This window comes from Sarcophilus harrisii, chromosome 1, assembly GCF_902635505.1.
Source record: "Sarcophilus harrisii chromosome 1, mSarHar1.11, whole genome shotgun sequence".
In the NCBI taxonomy this organism is placed as follows: domain Eukaryota; kingdom Metazoa; phylum Chordata; class Mammalia; order Dasyuromorphia; family Dasyuridae; genus Sarcophilus; species Sarcophilus harrisii.
In genome coordinates, this window is record NC_045426.1 from 391,227,969 (window position 1) to 391,246,606 (window position 18,638).

An 18,638-nucleotide genomic window follows, 5' to 3' on the forward strand; every position below is an offset into this window, starting at 1 on the left:
TAGGTTAAAGGTTATTTTATATGAATTTCTAAAATATTTTTCAAAAGTTTTTAGAAATCTTGGGTTTTAATTTTAAATTAAATTTAAAAGAGTTTTTTGGTTTTTGATATTTTTTTTTTTTCCCGGCAGGCGGTTTTAATAAATATTTGAAAAATGGGTTGGTTTTTAAGATTTTGGGAAAACCTTTTAAATTGCTATGGCTTTCTGAGGTTATTGCCCCTTTTTTGAAAAAGTGTTTTTTTTTTTTGGAATATGTTTGTTTAAATTTTTTCTGTTTTGGTTGTTTTTTTTTATTTGTTTTAATTAAACCTTTTTGGGTTTTAATAGAAACCCCCATTTTGGTTTTATTTCTATTTGTTTATTGGGAATGTTTTTTTTAATTTTTTTTTTTTTGTTTTGGGCTTTTCATTGGGATTGGTTATAATTTTTTTTTTTTTTTTATTTAATGGGTTTTTTTTTAAATTAAAATAATTTTTAAAATTTTGCAAATCTTGTTTTTTTTATTTCCCCCAACCCTTGGGATTGTTAAATTTTTAAAAAAAAAGTAACAATGTTTTAAAAATTTGTTCTTAAAAGATACTTGAATTTTTTTAAATTGTTTTGGGTAAAATGGGTGTTTGGGTAAATATAAGGTTAGGAATTAATTAATGGTTTTTTATTTTTTTTTTTTGGAAATGTGTTTGTTTTGGCTTTTTTTTTTTTGGTTTGATTTGGTTTTTTAATTGTTGGTGGTTTTAATTTTTTTGAAGATTTTTTTTTCTTTTTTTTTGGTTTTAATTTAGGTTTTGAAATCATTGTTGTTTTTCTTTTTTGGTTTTTTTTTTTTTTTTTTTTTTTTGTGGCTATTGTTTTTTTTTCAAAAGGTTTCCCCTTTTCCAAAGTTTTTTTTAAATCTTTTTTAAAAATTGAGTTTTCTTTGGACAAAAAAAGTTTGTAATTTTGAAGGGAAATTTTTTTTTTTTTTTAGTTGGTGAAATTTGTAGTTTTTAATTAAACCCTTTTTTTTTTTTTTTAAATAGGGTTTTTTGTGTATTTAATTTTTAAAAATTTGTTTTTTTATTAAAATTTGTTGGGTTTTTTAAAATTTTAAAATTTTTCAATTTTTTTAAATTGTTTTTTTTAATTTTTACCATTTTTTTTGGGAAATTTTTTTTTTAGTTTTCTTTATTTTTTTGGAAATATTTTTTATTTCCCTTTTAAAAATTTTTTTTTTTTTTTCCCCTTTTTTTCTGATTATTTTTTTTTAAAAAAATTTTTCAGTTTGGATTCAAAGTTTTTCATTTTGTGTATGTTCTAAATTTTTTTTAAAGATTTTAAGGTTAAAGGTAAACCCTTTTTTTTTAATGTTTTAAATTTTTATTGGGTAGTTTTATATTTGGGGTTTTTTAAATTTTTTGTATTTCCCAAATGTTTTAAATTTTAAAATTTTTAAAATTTAAGTTTTTGCGGGTTTTGGGTTTTTCAAAGATGTTGTTAAATTTGTTGTGTTTTAAAAGGAAAAATTATTATATAATTTTTTTTTTAAAAAATGTTTTGTTTCTTTAAATTAATTTTAGTTTCAAAAAGCCCCCATTTGATTTTTCATTAATTTTGTTTGGCCTTTTTTGTTTTAAATGAACTTTTTTTATTTTTCTTGGTTTTTTTTTGGGGTCTTTGAAAAGGGCTAAAAATTGATTATTTAAATTAATATTTCATTTTTTTTTTGTATTTTTAAAAAATTTTTTAATTGGTTAAAGTTAATTTTGGTGGTGGTTTTTTTTTTTAAATTTTCTGAATTTTTTTGGGAATGGATTTAAAATTTTTTATAGTGGGTTTTAAATGGTTTCTCTTTGTCTTACGTTGGATTTTTTGTGTTTAAAATCTGTATTTTTGGGTTTTTTTTTTCCCCCAAATTGGGTTTTTTAATAATTTTTTAGATTTTATTTTTTCCTTGATGCGGGGGATTTCTTCCCCTTTTTTTTAATTCTTTTGCCTTTTTGCTTGCTGGCTTTCTTTTTTTTTTGTCGGTTATGGGAATTTTTAATTTTAATTGGGTGTTCGTTTGTTCCATTTTGTTTGGTTTAAATGTCTGGTTTTTTAAGGAAAGTTTTTTTTTTAACAATTTTTTAAGGGAATTTTGGGGGTTTTCAAATGTTTTTTGATTTAAAATGATATAGGGTTTTTTTTTTGGCCTTTAGTTTTTTTTTTTCCCCTCATTTGGATTCCTATTTCAAGTGTAAAGGGGGTTTTTTTTTTTTTTTCCTTTTTGGGTTTTTTAATATTAAAAGGGGGTTGGTTTAAATTTTTTTTTTTTTTCTGGGGTTTTTATTTGTTTGAAAATTTGGTGGGTCCTTAATTATTTTTTTTTTTTACATTGGGGTTATTTTTTTTGTTTGGGATTACAAAAATTGGGGGGTTTTTTTGGGGGGTTTACTTTTTTTTTTTCTAAAATGGGAATTTTAAATTTTTTTAAATTTTTTTTGGTATTTTTTTTTTTTTTTTTTTTTAATTTTTTTTTTTTTAAATAATTTTTCTTTAATTAAATTTAAAAATTTGTTAATTTTATTTAAACCCCCCCAAATGGGGTACCCAGTAATAAATTTTAAAAAAACCTGTAACAAATATACATGCAAAAAATTTTGTTCAAAAGCCAACTGTTTTCTTAACAAAAATCAAAAGTGAGGTGTGTAAATAAATAATTAATTAATGGTTTCCTTTAACTATTTTTTTAAAAATAGTTTTCATTTTGTCTTAAAATGTTTTTTTGTCTCTTTTTAGGAGGCCTATCCATCAATGGTTATTAGATTGTTGTTGAATTATAATGTTCCCTGGTCTATATTTATAAAATTTTTGTTAAAACCCGGTTTTGTTTTTGGATTTTTCGGTAATTTCCCTTTTTTTAAAATTTTTTTAATTTAATTTGGGAAATTAGTTTCCAGTTTGCAAAAAGGGGGGCCCCTTGTGTGGTTTTTCCCTTTATAATTTTTGGGTTAATCCCATTAACCTTGGATCAAAGATGCCCTTTATAATTTTAGCGTTAAAAATTTTTAAAATTTGGATTGCAAAACCCCCAAAAGCAAGTACCCCCCCTAAAATTCTTTTTTTTTGTTTTGATCGGTTTTAGTGTATTTGGTTGCAATTTTTTTGAAAATTTCATAGGCTTTCTTTTCTTCTAGGTTTGTCTGTTTTTTTGAATTTTTATTTGGAGGAAAGGTTTTTTAAATTAGGTAAATTTATATTTTTGGGGGGTTTTCGCCTGTTAAAAATTTTTGTTTTTTTCCCCTAATTTTGATTGTTTTGTTTGTAAAAAATTTAGTTTGGGGTTTAAATCATTTTGGTTAGAATGTTTGTTTTTTTGTTAAATTCCCCTTTGGGGGTTAAAATTTTTTTATTTATTAATAATTTTTCTTTTGGCTTAACCCTTTGTTATTTGGTTTAAAGGTTAAAGTATGGACAATGAGTTTTTTCCATTTGTTTAATTTTCCCGTTTTTTATAAAAGAAATTTTTTTAAAAGGGGATCTTAGTTTTTGCTGGTTTATATTTTGTTTTCTTAATTCTTTCCCGTAATAATTTTTTGCCAATAAAAAGTTTTGGTTGTTTTTTTTAATTATTTTTTGGGGGTTTTTTTTTTTTTTTTTTAATTTATTAAATTTGGTTTTGTTTTTTTTTAAATTTGTTTTTTTTTCTTTGGGATTTTTTTTTTGGGGTTGTTTTAAACCAATAAATTTTTTTGGTAAAAATTTGTTTTTATAATTTTGTTATGGATTTAATAATTTTTATTTGTGGGATTTTTTTTTGTAAAGGGGCTGAATTTTTTGTTAAATTTTTTTTTTTCCCTTTGGGAATTTGATTTAAAATAATTTTTTGTTATTTTGGAATTTCCTTTTTTTACTTTGGATTTTTTATGTTTTTTTACTTTTTTTTTTTTAAATTTGCTAAAGTTGTGGTTATTTTAAAATCTTTTAGAATTTGGGGTTTCCAAGTAACCATATGTTGGGTATAATTCTTTTTTGTTTTTTTTTTTTTAATTTTTTAGTTTTTATTTAAAGGGCTTTTTCCCTTTTTGGTATTGGAATTTTTTTAATTTATTGGGAATGGTTTTGTTCCATTAAATTTGGAATGTTGGGTTTTAAATATTGTATTTTTTAAAAGATTTTTATTTTTAAGTTTTTAATTATTTATTTTTTTAAAGTTTTGTTTTGAATATCAATTTTTTTATTTTATTTACATTTTTTATGTTTTTTATTAAATTTGTTCCTTATAACCCCCTTTCCGGTTATTTCTTGGGAAAGTTTTTCGGGATTTTTTTTTAAATTTTTTGCTAATATTTTGGGATTGGTCTATAATTTTCTTTTTCTCTGTTTCCCACCGGTTTGGGTTTACCATGTCGTGTTGAAGGAATTTGGGGGACCCTTTTTCCCTATTTTTCAAATAATTTATAAGATTGGGTTTTTTTTTTTTAAAATTAATTAAACCCGGCCTGGGGTTTTTTCTTGGGGGGTTTTTAATCTTTTCTATTTTTTTTCTAAATGGGAATTCAAGAATTTATTCTTCCTCTGTTATCTGGGAATTTATTTTTTGGGGTTTAATTTACAGGTTATCAAATTTAGATAAATTGGGCAAAATAACTCCTTTTATTTCTAATTTCCTCCATTGGGGAAAGTTCCTTTTATTTTAAAACCTAATTTCATTTTTCCCCCTCCTTTTTCTAATCAGGTTTAAAAAGGCTTATTATTTTTATTGGCTTTTTCCTTTAGAACCAACTCTTAGTTTTTTATTAATTAGTTCAATAGTTTTTTTTTTTACTTTCAATATTTTTAATTTTCCTTTTAATTTTAAATTTCCAATTTTTATTTATTGGGGTTTTTAATTTGGTTTTTTTAGTTTTTTTAGTTTCAAGGGCCCAATTCATTTCTTTTCTTTCTCTTTTATTCCCTTAACCTCAAAAGGTTTTAAAAATTCCCCCTCTTATTACCCTTTGGTACATCCAAATTTTGGTATGATGTCTATCATTTCATTATCTTGAGAAATTATTAATTTATCTAAATTTTGCTTCTTACCCAATCATTTTTAAATGAGATTTTTAGTTTTCAATTACTTTTTTGGTTATTTTCCCCTAACTTTTTGTTGAATTATTTTTTTGCATCATGATTGAAAACTTTACTATTTCTGTTTCTTTTGTTTTTTACTGAGGTCTTTATGTCTAATATATTTTCAATTTTTGTGGTTCCATGAACTGTGAGGAAAGTATACTCCTTTCCCATTATTTCCAAATCCCACTTTAACTAATTTTTCAAAAATTTTTTCTTTTTTCTTTCTTATTTGTTTGTTTTTATTTGTCTAATTCTGGGGGTGCAAAGGTTTTGAATTTACTCCGTTTTTTGTCTTTTTTCTTGAACTCTCTTAATTTTTTAGGGCTGGGTGCCCTTTCATTTTTTTATGTTTATTATTTGCTTCGTTGTTTTCTGCCTTTAGCGGGATGTGGTTTTTTCCTTATCTTTTTAATTGATTTTTTACTTTTGTTGAGGATGGAGGCACCCTTTTGATTACCTGGGAGCATAATATTTTCAGCCTTTTTTTTACTTTTTCTCTATATTATCCCTGCTTTAAATGTTTTTTTTAAACAACATATTTTGGGGTTGTTTTATCCAGTCCTGCTTTCTTCTTTTTGGGGGAGTTCATCCATTCAATTTCTTTAGAATTTTTAAATTTTTTTGCCTAAAACCCCGGGTTGTGTTTTTTTTTTTGCCTCCCCCAATTTTCCCCTTAAAATTTTTAAACCCTCTTTATCCGATACTTTCCTTTTTTAATCCCTTCCCCTTTGAGTCTTTCCCCTTTTTTATTTTCTTTTTTTTTCCTTTTCCCTTTCCCCTTTTTTTTGGGTTTTTTAAAACAAATTCAATTTTTTTCTTTTTTTAAACTCTGAGGGAGTAAGATTAAAATTTTTTCCCCCTTTTTAAATTCCCTCGTTGGTTTAAGTTTCCCTTAGCCTTTTGGGATTGGTTTTCTTTTCCCCCCTTCCCACCTTATTTTAATCCCATCCCTTTTCCTATCTTTCCCTTTTTTTATTTATTCAGACTATCAAATTTTTAATTTTTTTTTTGTTTCACAAAGGAATGTTTCGGTTTTTTTTACCTTTTTTTGCATCTCTTGGGGTTCTATTCTTGGAGTCAAATTTTTGTTTAGTTCTTTTTTTTTTAAAAAAATGGAATTATTTTGTTTCTTTTTAAAATATTTTTTGGGGAAAATAGAAAGTGGGTGGGTTTTTAAATTTTTGTAATTTTGGGTTTGAATTCTTTCCGGGTTCTTTCCTTTAATGAGAGGGGATTTGGGTATTATTTTGGCACCTGGATTTAAATGGTTTTCAATAAAATTTTTTCCTTTCATTGGTTTAAAATTTTGCCTTGCTTCTGGGTTTTTTTTGGGTTTCTTTAAAGGTTTGATGATTTTTTGTATTTTTTTGTTTTTAACTGGGCTTTTTTTTGTTTGTTTTTTAAAATAGGTTTGGCTTTTTTTTATCTATTTTGGAAAATTTAATTAGATTTTTTTGTTTTTTAAGTTGTTTTTTTAAAGTAGATAATTCTGTTTTTAGTTTGTTTTTTTTGGGGTTTTTGCTGTTTCTTTTGTGTTAATGCATCATTGTTTCAATTTGGTAGTTTTTTTAAAGAAATTATTTTCTTATTGCTTTTTATTTTTTGTTATTAATTTGGTTTTAAGTATTGTTTTTCGGGGAATTTTTTATTTCATTTTTTTTTTTTGTGAATTTTTTTTTCCCATCCCTTTTTTTTTCTATGAATTCTTTTTTTTTTTTCCCTTTTCTTACTTTTGGTTTTTTTTTTTTTTCCAATTTCCCAAATTTTTTTTGGAATTTTTTTAATTTTTTTCGTATTTGGGAAGTTATTTTTCTCTTTGGTTTTTTTTTTTTTTCTTCTCCTCTTTTGGAAATTTTTGGCTTTTTGAGGGCTTTGAAAGGAGGAAGTTGTTTTTTTGCTGGAGGTTTTGGTTTGTGATTTTCTTTTTATGAAGTTTTGATTTTTTTTTTTTTTGTTTTAAAGTTTTGGGTGGTTTGGGGGGTTCCCAGCTTTCTCAGGCGGGAAAGATGTAAACCGACCGCCAGTATAGTGCCTTTGGTGATTTCCTTCCCCAACAGGAAGTGGATTCAGCACTGGCCTAGCTATCAACTGGTGGGGCGGGGATTATGATTGCCCTCGGCTGGACTAAGTGGTAAAGTGTCACCGCCCAGGCGGAGCCTCTTGTGGGACTTAGTAAGCTGGCGCCGCAGGCAAGACAGCCCAAACTCTGCCCAGTGTCTCGCCTACTCGGCCCGAAAACCCAGGCCCCAAGCCACCCCCCGCCAGGGGGCTAACCCGGGCTGCCCCCTCCCCTCCCAAGGAAAACCCCATGGGTTGGGGCCGGGGATGTGGTTGTGTTTGGGTTTGGAATTTCGGGCTTTTCTTGTTGCCCCCCGGCCCCGGGAAACCGGGGATGGTTTTTTTGGGTGGTTGTTTTTTTCCTTTTAAAGGGCAAATATTTTTGGGTGTTTTTGATAAAGAGGGTAAGAGAAGAGTTAAAGGCGGTGTTTTTCGCCATTTTGGTCCCCCCCAATTTTGAAGGATTTTCCTTTATTTAAGGTTGAATTTTTTTAAATTGGGCTTTTAATTTTGCCTTTTTTTCTTAGTGGGGAGTTTTTTTATTTGATTAAAGATTTTTTCTTTTTTTTTAATCAGTTTTGGGGTTTGTTTTTTTTGGTTTTTTGAAATTTAATTTATAATAATTTGTTTTTCTTTTTCCTTTTTTGATTTTCCTTTTTTTTTTAATTTCAATTTAGGTTTACGGGGTTTTAATTTTTCATTTTAGATTTTTAGTTGAATGGTAAATCTGGAAGTTTTTATTCGTTTGGTATCCCAAATTTTTGGTATGATGTTTGAGTGTTTTTTTTGGGTGGGTTTTAATTTGTTTGATTTTTTTTTTAATTTTTTTAGTAAGTTTTTGTTTAATTTTGTTATTTTCCCTTTTTTTGGGGTTTTTTTGGGTTTCGGTTAAATGGGTTCTTTTTTCTTAATTGAGTTTGAGGTTTTTTTTCTAATAATGGTTTTTTATGGTTATGAATGTGAAAAAGTGTACTCTTTCTTCTTTTTTTTTCTAGGTTTCATTTTTTTCTGTATTTTAATTTTTTTGTTCTTTTTTCCAAAATAGGTGTTTATTTTGTTGAATAATTTTTTGGAAAAATGTTTTCTAGGGGTTATTTTTGGTTGATAGGGTTTTAGTTTTGGAATATTTTTGACCCTTTTGTTTTTAATGTGGATAGGTGATTTGGGTGATTTTTTGGTTCTTTTTTTGAAAGGTTTTAGTGGGAGTTTTTTTTTCTTTGAGGGTTCTGGGTTTGGCCCTTTTTTTGTGTTGTGAGGGATCCCTTTCAGGGTGATGTAATTTTCAAGTTTTTTTTCTTTTTTGACTTTGGGGTTCTTTTGATAATTTTGGAAATATGTCCGGTTTTTTTTATTTTTTCTGGGGTGGCTTTTGTTGTTCTTAGATATTTTTGGTCTTGTTTTCCCGAAGGTTTTTTAATTTTTCCATTGTTTGTTTTTTTTGGTTTTTTAGTTTTCCTTGTTCCTTAGTTTTTCCTTTGTTTTTTAATTTTCAATGTTTTTTTTACTTTTTTTTATAGCTTTTTTAATTGTAATTTTTTTATGGAATTTTTTTCCATTTTCCCAATTTTTTTTTTTAAGAGTTTTTTGTTTTTGTTCATAACCTTTTTGTTTTTTTTATATTTTTCTTTAAATGATTAGATACCTTTCAGACTTCTTAGTCCTTCCTTTCCCATTTTTTTCTTTTGGAGTTTTTAATTTTTTGGATTATCTGTTGGAGGAAAGAATTCTCTTGGGGATTCTGGAATTTTGCTTTTAGTTTCAGGTTTAAGTTGTTTCTTCTGTTAAAGTGTTAATTTTAGTCCCTTTTCAACTTTTGTTTTGTAGAAAGAATAGAGAAAATTAAAAGAAAAAAAGGAAAAAACCCCAAATGGGATTTTTTTGGGAGGGGCCGATTTCTGATGTGGGGGCAGGCGAGGACTAGAGGATGTTGGCTTTGTCGAGATTTAGATATGCTGAGATGCTGTGGGGGGGGTGGGGTCCCAAATCCAGTTTTGGGGTTGTATTTTCACGGTGTTTTTTAGTTTTCTTTGGGGTCTGAATTGTGCCAGGGGGTTTAATCCTGTGGAAGTCTGGGGGTGAGATACACTAAACCCTTAGTTTGTGGTGGGCTCCCGCTGTCCCAAGCCTGGACAAACCATCCCTGCCTCAACAAAAAGACCTTTCAGAATTAAGGGATGCTTTCTTGGTAACTATTTTGGGGTTTATTTTGTCAGATTATTTAAGGTTTAATAGGTGGTTTGGAGAAAATGTGGAGCCCAGCGGTTCCTCCATTTGGCGATATTGATTTTTCAAAATAAATAATTCTTTCTTTCCTGTTTTTAAACCCTGTTTAAAAAATTTGTTAGATGCCAAGTTCTTATCTACATATAACTTAAGTATCTTGCTTAAGAGGTGGGGGAAGAAAATTATTCCATGCTTTCTGGACAGTTTGGAAGTTCTATAAGATGGTAATGTTCCTGAAAAGCTCCATTCATTCTTCCTCCTTTTCTCTCTTGCATTTTTCATTTCTTTAATTTCTCAAAATTGTTTCCCACCCGAACTTCCTCTTAGTTTTTCAGGTCCCTACTCCATTTGATAGAATATTAATTCAAGAAAATAGGAAAAGAAAACCTAAATGTAATGCCAGAGAAACTGGGAAGATAGAGTTGAAGTTTTAATTTTTATTTGGGGGAGAATTATAGGACCAAATAATCCATGCTTGGTCCCAGGGTGAATGGATATCACCCAAGAATCGAAACAATTTGAGTTCTTTAAACATATATACCTGCCAGGCAGGGGAGACAGAGGGGGGGGAGTCAGAGTTGGTGGGAACCGAATAAAACCCAGTTCTGTAGGGTGGGGAGGCAAGGAGAGGTTTTGAATGATGGTTCGTATTCCAATACAGAAAGGATTTATTTATAAAATATAAGATCTTTTATCCTTGTCAAATACTCTGATAATTAAGAGGGAGGAGTGGTTGCAGGATTGACCAGAAAAATTAGGTCACAATTCAGGGAAACCAAGGCAAGACAATTTAGGGAAACTGAGTCAGAATAATAAAAGAGAACTGTGGTACAACATAACATGATTAATATTTAGTATTGGATTTTTTAATATCTCAATTCATGAATTGAATTTCTTTTTCTATTTTCTTTCTCTAAGATATCAGTTAACATTCAATCTTTATTTGTGATGCAATCAAGTTTCATAAATAGAATCAACAGAGTCCTGAATACTTGTTCAGGAGTGCCCTTACCTAATAAAACACACTCAACTCATTATTCAGCAGCTTGGATTATGTAATGATGGACTGATAAAGAATTAATTGAACCCTAAGCATTATCTATTGGGGACATTCTGAATGGATTTTATGACATTTAAAGGATAACTATAACACATAATAATTAAATTTGGGGATATTTCAATAAAGAACAGTGAGTATAGTTTAAAAACAATGTTTAATGCAGCGAGTAGCCATTGTGTTTGTATAATGCTGGATGTGATTACAAGTCTTTAAAAAATCACTCTCTGCTTACTGCATATTTTACAATTATAGTTTTCTAAGATTTCCAAGATCAGACCTATAATTAACCAATTAAACAATTGCATTTGCCAATCCCACATTTGAAATTGTATAACACAAAGTCTAACCACATTTTAAATTTTTTTCTGTCCAAAGATAATTTTCACACAACCTTATCTGGATCATAAGTTCATATAGAGCTAGAAGGGAATGTTGCCTTCCATATCTCTACCTACTAATTGTATATACCCAAACCAAAACAAACAAAAAAGCCATAAACAAAATCTCAACCTCGTTATACTAACTTGACAAACAAAAAAGTCTTTGTCTTCTAAATAAATATTTATAGTGTGTTCAGATGGTTCACATCATATTAGGATCTGGGATAAGAGATTTTGTTGTTGTTCTTGCTTTTTAACACAAAGCTAATAAAAATCCTACTTCTGGGAGACACAATCCAGTTGAGACAAGAAAAATAGGCATTCAAGTGCTCATAGGATCATAGATTTAGAGCTGGAAGACACCCTAGAATTTCTCTAGTCTATACTTTCCTTTTTCAGGTGATAAATTTGAGGCCCAAAATAGTTGTAACTTCCTGGAATAAGCAATCATGGTGGAATCTGGACTTCAAATTCTTTGCTCTACAGTATTACCCTTAAGCACTTGGCATTTAGTTCAGTGTAAGAGAATGAATGACAGAATAACAAAGTTGTAAATGGTGAACTAAAGCTCTTTTGCAATATTTATCATTAACAATAAGAAAATTATTTATGGCAATTTCATTTGAATTTGAAACTATTGCTTTACAAGGCCCCTTTTCAAAATATGCACAGGATTGTAAGAATCTTTGGGAATTATGCCTACAACTGCTGGAAATGAATAATACATACATCCAGTTCACTAGTTTCCTGTTGGAGGAAGGCACATAAGAACAACAGCTCATAAGTGCTATAGTGATAACCGAAGCATCAGTTTCAATCCATTAACTTGGGCCATTGGAAATAAGATATTTTCCACTTTTCATTGATTTCCTTTGTTTCCTTTTACAGATATGCCAAAGCCTCCCAAAGAAGATCTTTTCATCTTACCTGATGAATATAAGTATCCATTGCGAAACAAGCGTTCTCTACTGAAAACCCACAAAAATAATGAACTGAATGTGGAAACACTAGTGGTAGTTGACAAAAAGATGATGCAAAACCATGGTCATGAAAATATTACAACATACGTCTTGACTATACTCAATATGGTAGGATAGCACTTCTTGTTGAGGCCAACTGGGTAATTAAATCTTTCCTAATATCTGTAATATCACTAAATTAGCATTTGGCATTCTGATACTTTACTTGGGGATTCATTTAGAAATCATAAGAAACCTTTCTTGGTGAATTTAGCAAATTTAATTCAATAAATATTAAAGTACCGGTTGTTAAAACATTTATAACATTAAAGCAGTAGAAATTTAATAAAAATACCCCTATTCTCAAAGATTTTATAATTTGTGTAGAGTGATAAAAGTACTCTTAATACTAATATATGAGAGTAGTCAAATAGAGTGATATGAAATTTGAAGAGGATTTGAACTATTTAAGTTTGGCCTGAGATTTTATGAGAAAATAACTAATAGTGATTATTATATTATAGTCATCATTAATAGCTCACATCCATAAAGCACTTTAAAAATTTTTAAGACACTTTTCAAAAGTTGTCACAATAGCCCTGTATTGCACATGCTCATATAATCTCTATTTTACAGATGATGGTTCAACTTGAGAGTTAAGTGACTTGCCCAACATCACATAGCTCATAATAATGTAAGGCAAGATTTGAAACTTTACCTTCCTGGCTAGAAATAAAGTACTCTAATGAGTGGATCCATTTAAAAAAAAATAAAAAAAGATTTTAGTAGATAATGGGGAAGAATGCTTTACATGGAATTTTGCCAGAATAAGTTCCAGGAAGAAGATGACAGGGAAAAATGTGAGAACTGCAGGTAGGACAATTTCATTAGAATGTAAAATCCATGAAGAGAAGTAGTATGAATTAAGTTTGAAAAAATGATTTGAAATGAGATAAAGATCTTGAATGGCAGACTAGAGAATAAACATTTTATTTCCTATATAGTAAGAGTTGGCAATTGTTTTCATGCAGAAGAAGAATGTGATTAGGTCTTCATATTAGGAAGATTGCTTTGTCAACCGTGTGAAGAGCAGGTTGAGAAAGAGAGACTAGAACCATGAAAACATGTAGGTGGCTAATATTAAAATCCAATCAATGAAAAATTGCACTGAGATATTTGCAATGGAAACAGAGATAAAGACTGATATAAGATATATGTAAGGAGAATTTTTAAAACATTGCAATTGATTTTATGTGGAGAGTAAGAAAAAAGTTAGAATCAGAGCTGATTCACTAATAAATTTCTCTAAAGAGTTGTTTGCCTTTAAGTGAAGGGAATTAGTGTGAGAAAGAGAGACTGAATAAAAATTTGTATAACCATAATAATTTTAGTGTTTTGAGTACTTAAAAAAAAAACAAAACTCTTCAAGATAAATTCCAGAAAGAAGTTGAAAGGTTTTGAGTAGAGTAAAACTGTTTCTCTTTTCAAGTAGGAAATATTTAGATATTTAAATGTTTTATACCTCCATCATTCTCTACCTTCAAAATAAATGCTGGGAACTTGATGAATATAACCTAATTTTTACTATTAAAAAACAATATATGGAAGGATACCTTTTTCCACTCAAGATGCCTTTCTACTGACCTTGTAGTATATTCTTTCTGTATCATTAGATTCTCAGTAAAAAGAAGCATTGCTTCATTTATTCTTTTCTTCCTGGTTTCTTTCATTCATTCAAAAAGTAATTATTAAAAACGCATTTTTGTAAGGGATCCTCAAAACATAAAATGTTCCACAAAAATGAATTTTCCAGATAAGAAAAGTTTGCAACAGTATACCAATTGTAAGTACTAACATCTTTTATTAAACAATGTTGGTCAATTTTTTTTGTTTTAGTAAATGGAGTTTATTAAATATAATTTTGTCTTTTCATGATGCCTCAGGATCATCACTGTGAACATCCATTATTGAATTGTAATGGAGTGATGTCCTCTGAGGCTAATAAGCCAAATTTCATTAAATATTTCATTAAATATCTGCACAAAATGCAGGTGTCTCCTATGTAGTGCTCTCTTTAAAATGTCCTCAGAGACTTCTATGATATGCAAACCTATTTACCCTCAGTTTTGCAGTCATTTTTTTTTTTGTTCTGTCCATGTGCTCATCTTTTGTTCTTTTGTCAGTTTTTACTGCTGATTGAATATTTGTCATTAATTTCTGTCATAAGGGTTTCTGGTTTCATTTACTTCTGCTAAGCTGCCATTTTTCTCTTCCTTTTTTCTGCCCCATCTTCATTTTCTTCTTCTGTCTATTTTTTTTCCTGATGTTTTTCTCATACTCCTGGGCTTTGGGGCCAGTCCACAGGGACTGGCATTAATAATTATTAATAGTGGTGGTCAGTAACCAATCAATCAAATCTTTTTGACTGTTTCCATTGCTATTTATGGTTCAGAAGCTCTATTTTGTCTTTTTACTTCAGGTATTGTTGAGGTATCAACTATAATATACTTAATGATCTGATAAAAATGATGCTGCAGTATCAAAACAAAGTAAATCTGTTTTCTGAAAATGTGTTTTAAAGCAGGTTATATGAAATGCAAAGGCTTCTATGACAAATGTGATTTTCTTATTTTCCTCAGGTGTCTGCTTTGTTCAAAGATGGAACAATAGGTGGTAACATCAACATTGCAGTTGTAGGTCTGATTCTTCTAGAAGAAGAGCAGGTACAATATTACTGAAAGTTGTTTTTTTCAAAGAAATAATGCAAATTCAGTGTTTTACTTTCATTTGTATAATAGCCATCTTTATTCCCTAACTCAATTTGCCTGAGGCTAAAAAAATTCCTGTTTAATAACTAATGAATTTTTCATCAGTTAATTCAGTAGGATTATTTGATTTTTTGTGGTTTGTATAAAGAGGGGTCAAATAATCTTACCTTGTGAGAGTGTAATAGAAGGCAGGATGAGAACTGCCTGCATTCTTTAAAGAGTTCAAAAGATTTAAGTTGGTCTCTTTGTTTAAAAAAAAAAAACTACAAATATGTTTGGAATATAGCATATAGGCCATATCTCTTGCTGACTAGAGATTTTAGAATACCATGTGGCAGAGTTGATTGTAGAGAGCAACAACAACAAAATGGTATATATTTTGTTTGTTTCATAGGAATAAAATTAGTTAAGCTATTATGATATAATTTTATTTGTGATCATTGGAAACTACTCAATATTAGTTCTTTTATCATACCAATATTTCTTACTACTTTTAAACTCATTTTCATATTGAGTTATATAGAGAATCAATGAAATTAAAGTAATTTTTACTTTCTGAACTAACATCTCTTCTTGATATCTAATTTGTCTATTTTATAAATTTCTCAAAGCAGTATCTATCCATGTATTTAAATGGTGATCATTTCAGTGATTTTTTTTTACTCATTATTGGTTATGTACATCTCTAGAAAGAAAAACACTTTCTGCAATTCCAGATCCCTAATTTATATGAGTGACTTTTGTGTTTTTTCCATGTCTGTCATGATGAGAAGACTTAATATAATAGAAGGAGTAGAATAGTAAGAGAGAGCTATTCCCTTACTTCTCTTTGCTAATATCCCATTGATTCACTGGGTGCTAAAGGGATTGTGACACACAGACTTTACAGTGTAAAAAACCGTCATTAACAGATCCTCTCTATCTTTTGCTTGGCAAGAGATGGGTGAAGTACTGGCAGAATACAAATGGACTTTATGCTTTCTTTCCTATAAACCCACCCAATATCCAACCCTATTCTCCTCCCTAAAGGAAAAGAGAACAAATTTAAGCCAAAGGTCTTACTTTGTGTGCTGAACGTTCAATGTTTCTCAAGTGACAGCTTAATTATTTTGTGTTTTAAAACTTTTTCACTTGGAATTTATCCAAGCTGCAAAGAGGATGAGTCTGTCTTTTGATCATACACCTGTGTTAACGATAATTAATGTAATTTTCCTGGAAATCACCCCCTGAAGAATTTCAGGCATGCTGTCTCTTTTCAAACATTTTACACATTGGCATTTAACTTAGCTTTACTCCTTTCCCTGGTAAAACCAAGATATTTTAAATAAAAGGTATGATTTGTTGACCATGAAACATTGTATACTTTTACTACCATCACTACTACTTTCTCAAAAGTTTCTACAAAAAAGGCCTCTAAAAATACACATTTATCAGGAAATAGTGTTGCTAAAAATAAAACTTAACTCACAACATGGTCACTGTAATGAAACTGTTTGCCTCCAAATTCTGTTCATGACCTCTATTTTCTATTTTCTTTATTAATGATACAAGTTAGCAGTTTTATAAATTGTCCAAAGCAGAATTTATTTGTGTGTTTAAATGGTGATTTATTTTGTAGTGATTTCTTCTTACTTCTAAAAATTTTACTAGATTACTAAAAGTAAGATTGGTGTGCTTTCTCAGTGCTTTTGAAATAAGATTTGCTCAAGGTGATACTAAGGACCAAAAAAAAAAAAAAAAAATTCTGTTAAAGTCCTGACACTACTGGCTGAATAGCCCTGGATAAATTATTTAACTTTTAAATGCCCTACTACAACTCTAAGTTATAGAGAAAATGCAGACTTGCATCGATAGAGATAATTTCTTTGTTCCTATGTCAATGAAGTCACAAATCCAAATCCTATTCTTTTTTACCCTAGTGACACTAAAGAAGGGAATTCTCATTGAACATGTATTATGTGCACTGAGTTATGAGTATTTATACATAGATATCCCTGGATTGTCAATTTTAAATAATTAATAATAGCCAATGAAATACATGATGCACATTACAAAGTCATGTCATCATATTGCAGTGCCTCATGATCATCTTCAAGGTGATCAATTGTAAGGAAGCAGTGCCTTAGCTATAGTAGGGTCCTGCATGGTAGAAAGGTCATAGCACTGCACTGGGGTGCAACCAATCTCAGTTCTAGTTAAGTAGGGGCCTCTGTGACTTTAAGTGGTTAACTTAATCTTTCTTGGTTTCAGTTTCTTTATTTCTAAAATGAAGAGGTAAGATTTAGTCTTTTTTGTGTGTGTCTTGGATCCCTTTTGTAGTCTGGTACAACTGATTGACTCTATTTTTAGAATAATTTATTTTATTTTAAATTTTAAATTTATTTTAAATTTTAAATTTTTTATTTAATTTTTAATTTTTAAATTTAAATTCTAAAATTAATTTTAAAATTTTAATGTTTTTAAATAGATAAGACAAAATATATAGGCTCACAAATAAAACCAATACTATTGAAATAAAGTTATTAACATGTAATGGTACAGTAGATAGAGTATTTTCCTGGAAGCAGAAAGACCAGACACCAAATCCTGCCCTAGATAATAGCTCTATCAGACTAATGAACCACTTACATTTTTTGCCTCAAGTTTCCTCATCCATAAAATGGGAATAATAATAATAATAATAGCACTTTTCTCCCAGAATTGTTCTGAAAATTAAATCAGATAATATTTATAAAGCATATATCACAGTGCCTGGCACAGGGTAGGTGCTATATAACGGTCTTATTTTTTTTTTTTTTAAATTTACAGATCCCTTGTAGATGCCTTAGGGTCATGTGATGAGAATCCCTGGACTAAAATAGTGTTCCTCATCTTTCTCATCTTCCTTTCATTTCTAATTATCTATAAAACTTAAATGAATTTGGGTTCACTTTGTGCCCTGAAAGATTTTTTTTAAATACTTGGTGTGGGGCACTAGGTGGTGCAGTGTATAGTGCACCAGCCCTAAAGTCAGGAAGATTTGAGTTCAAATGTGACCTCAGATACTTAACACTTCCTAGCCGTGTTTCCCTGGGCAAATCACTTAACCCGAATTGCTTCAGCAAAAAAAAAAAAAAAAAAATGCTTGGTCATATTGCCATACTTACTGTTTGTCTCTTTATCAGAAAGACAGAAAAGAAAAAGAAATGTAATTTGAATTTTGATCATTTTAATTCATTATGATTAATAAACAGTTATTAAGCACTTATGTTCCAGCATAGTGCTAAGCACTGTGCATTTTTGTTTTGATAATAATAATTTATAATGTTGTTCTTGGTATTCTGCTCTTTCCTGAGTAGCCAGGACTTGTAATCAATCACCATGCTGACCATACCTTAAGTAGTTTCTGCCAGTGGCAATCTGGACTGATAGGAAAAGATGGAACCCGCCATGATCATGCAGTCTTACTTACTGGTCTGGATATATGTTCCTGGAAGAATGAGCCATGTGACACTTTGGGTAAGATTTTTAAGTGGTATTTTCAAAGGTGTGGGTCTATACTTGCACAGGTGCACATATAATTACCCATTTTGTATATAAATATTTTAAATTATGATGTCAGTATATTTTCATGTTAGTGGCAAGTGTTTCTTGATTCTTACTAGGTATAATATTAAAGAGTGAATTTTTGTGTGTGCAAGGTTACTCTTTCTAAATATAGAGACCTCCTTTGAGTTATGCTAATAGTTCATCTAACAGGGAATTATTCCTTGCCAAACATTTAAGGTAAGGAACTTGATTTTCACAATTTTGAATCTTTTCAAACTTTTAAAAGTAATTTAGGATGTATGGAACTCATTAAAATATATGTTTGATCCAAGATCGGAGTCATCAGGTTTCAGGTTAAGATGATGAGATGTTCTTGGAGAAAATCAGTGTTATGAAAAGTTGTTGATATTCTATAGAAATATAACATTTTTAATTTCCATCTTTCCATAAGCAGTTCAGTTTCAAGAGTTCTCCTCGGAGGGCCTCTAGATTGGCGCTCTTTTGGAGACTGCTCTTTCAGAGTTTTCTAAAAAGTCAATGACTAACACTCTGGGAATAACACAAAATTTTATTTCTCCTGCATTTTTAG

The 18,638-nt window shown here is 29.4% G+C and overlaps 1 protein-coding gene across 1 annotated transcript in view; it reads left to right on the forward strand.

Moving 5' to 3' along the window:
• ADAMTS16 (ADAM metallopeptidase with thrombospondin type 1 motif 16) overlaps positions 1-18,638 on the forward strand; it is a 232,380-nt gene that overhangs the window by 63,914 nt on the left and 149,828 nt on the right. The window contains exons 5-7 of the mRNA XM_031946108.1: positions 11,683-11,882; positions 14,393-14,476; positions 17,860-18,019. Coding sequence (XP_031801968.1) covers positions 11,683-11,882; positions 14,393-14,476; positions 17,860-18,019 — 444 coding nt within the window. The remainder of the gene's footprint in view (positions 1-11,682; positions 11,883-14,392; positions 14,477-17,859; positions 18,020-18,638) is intronic.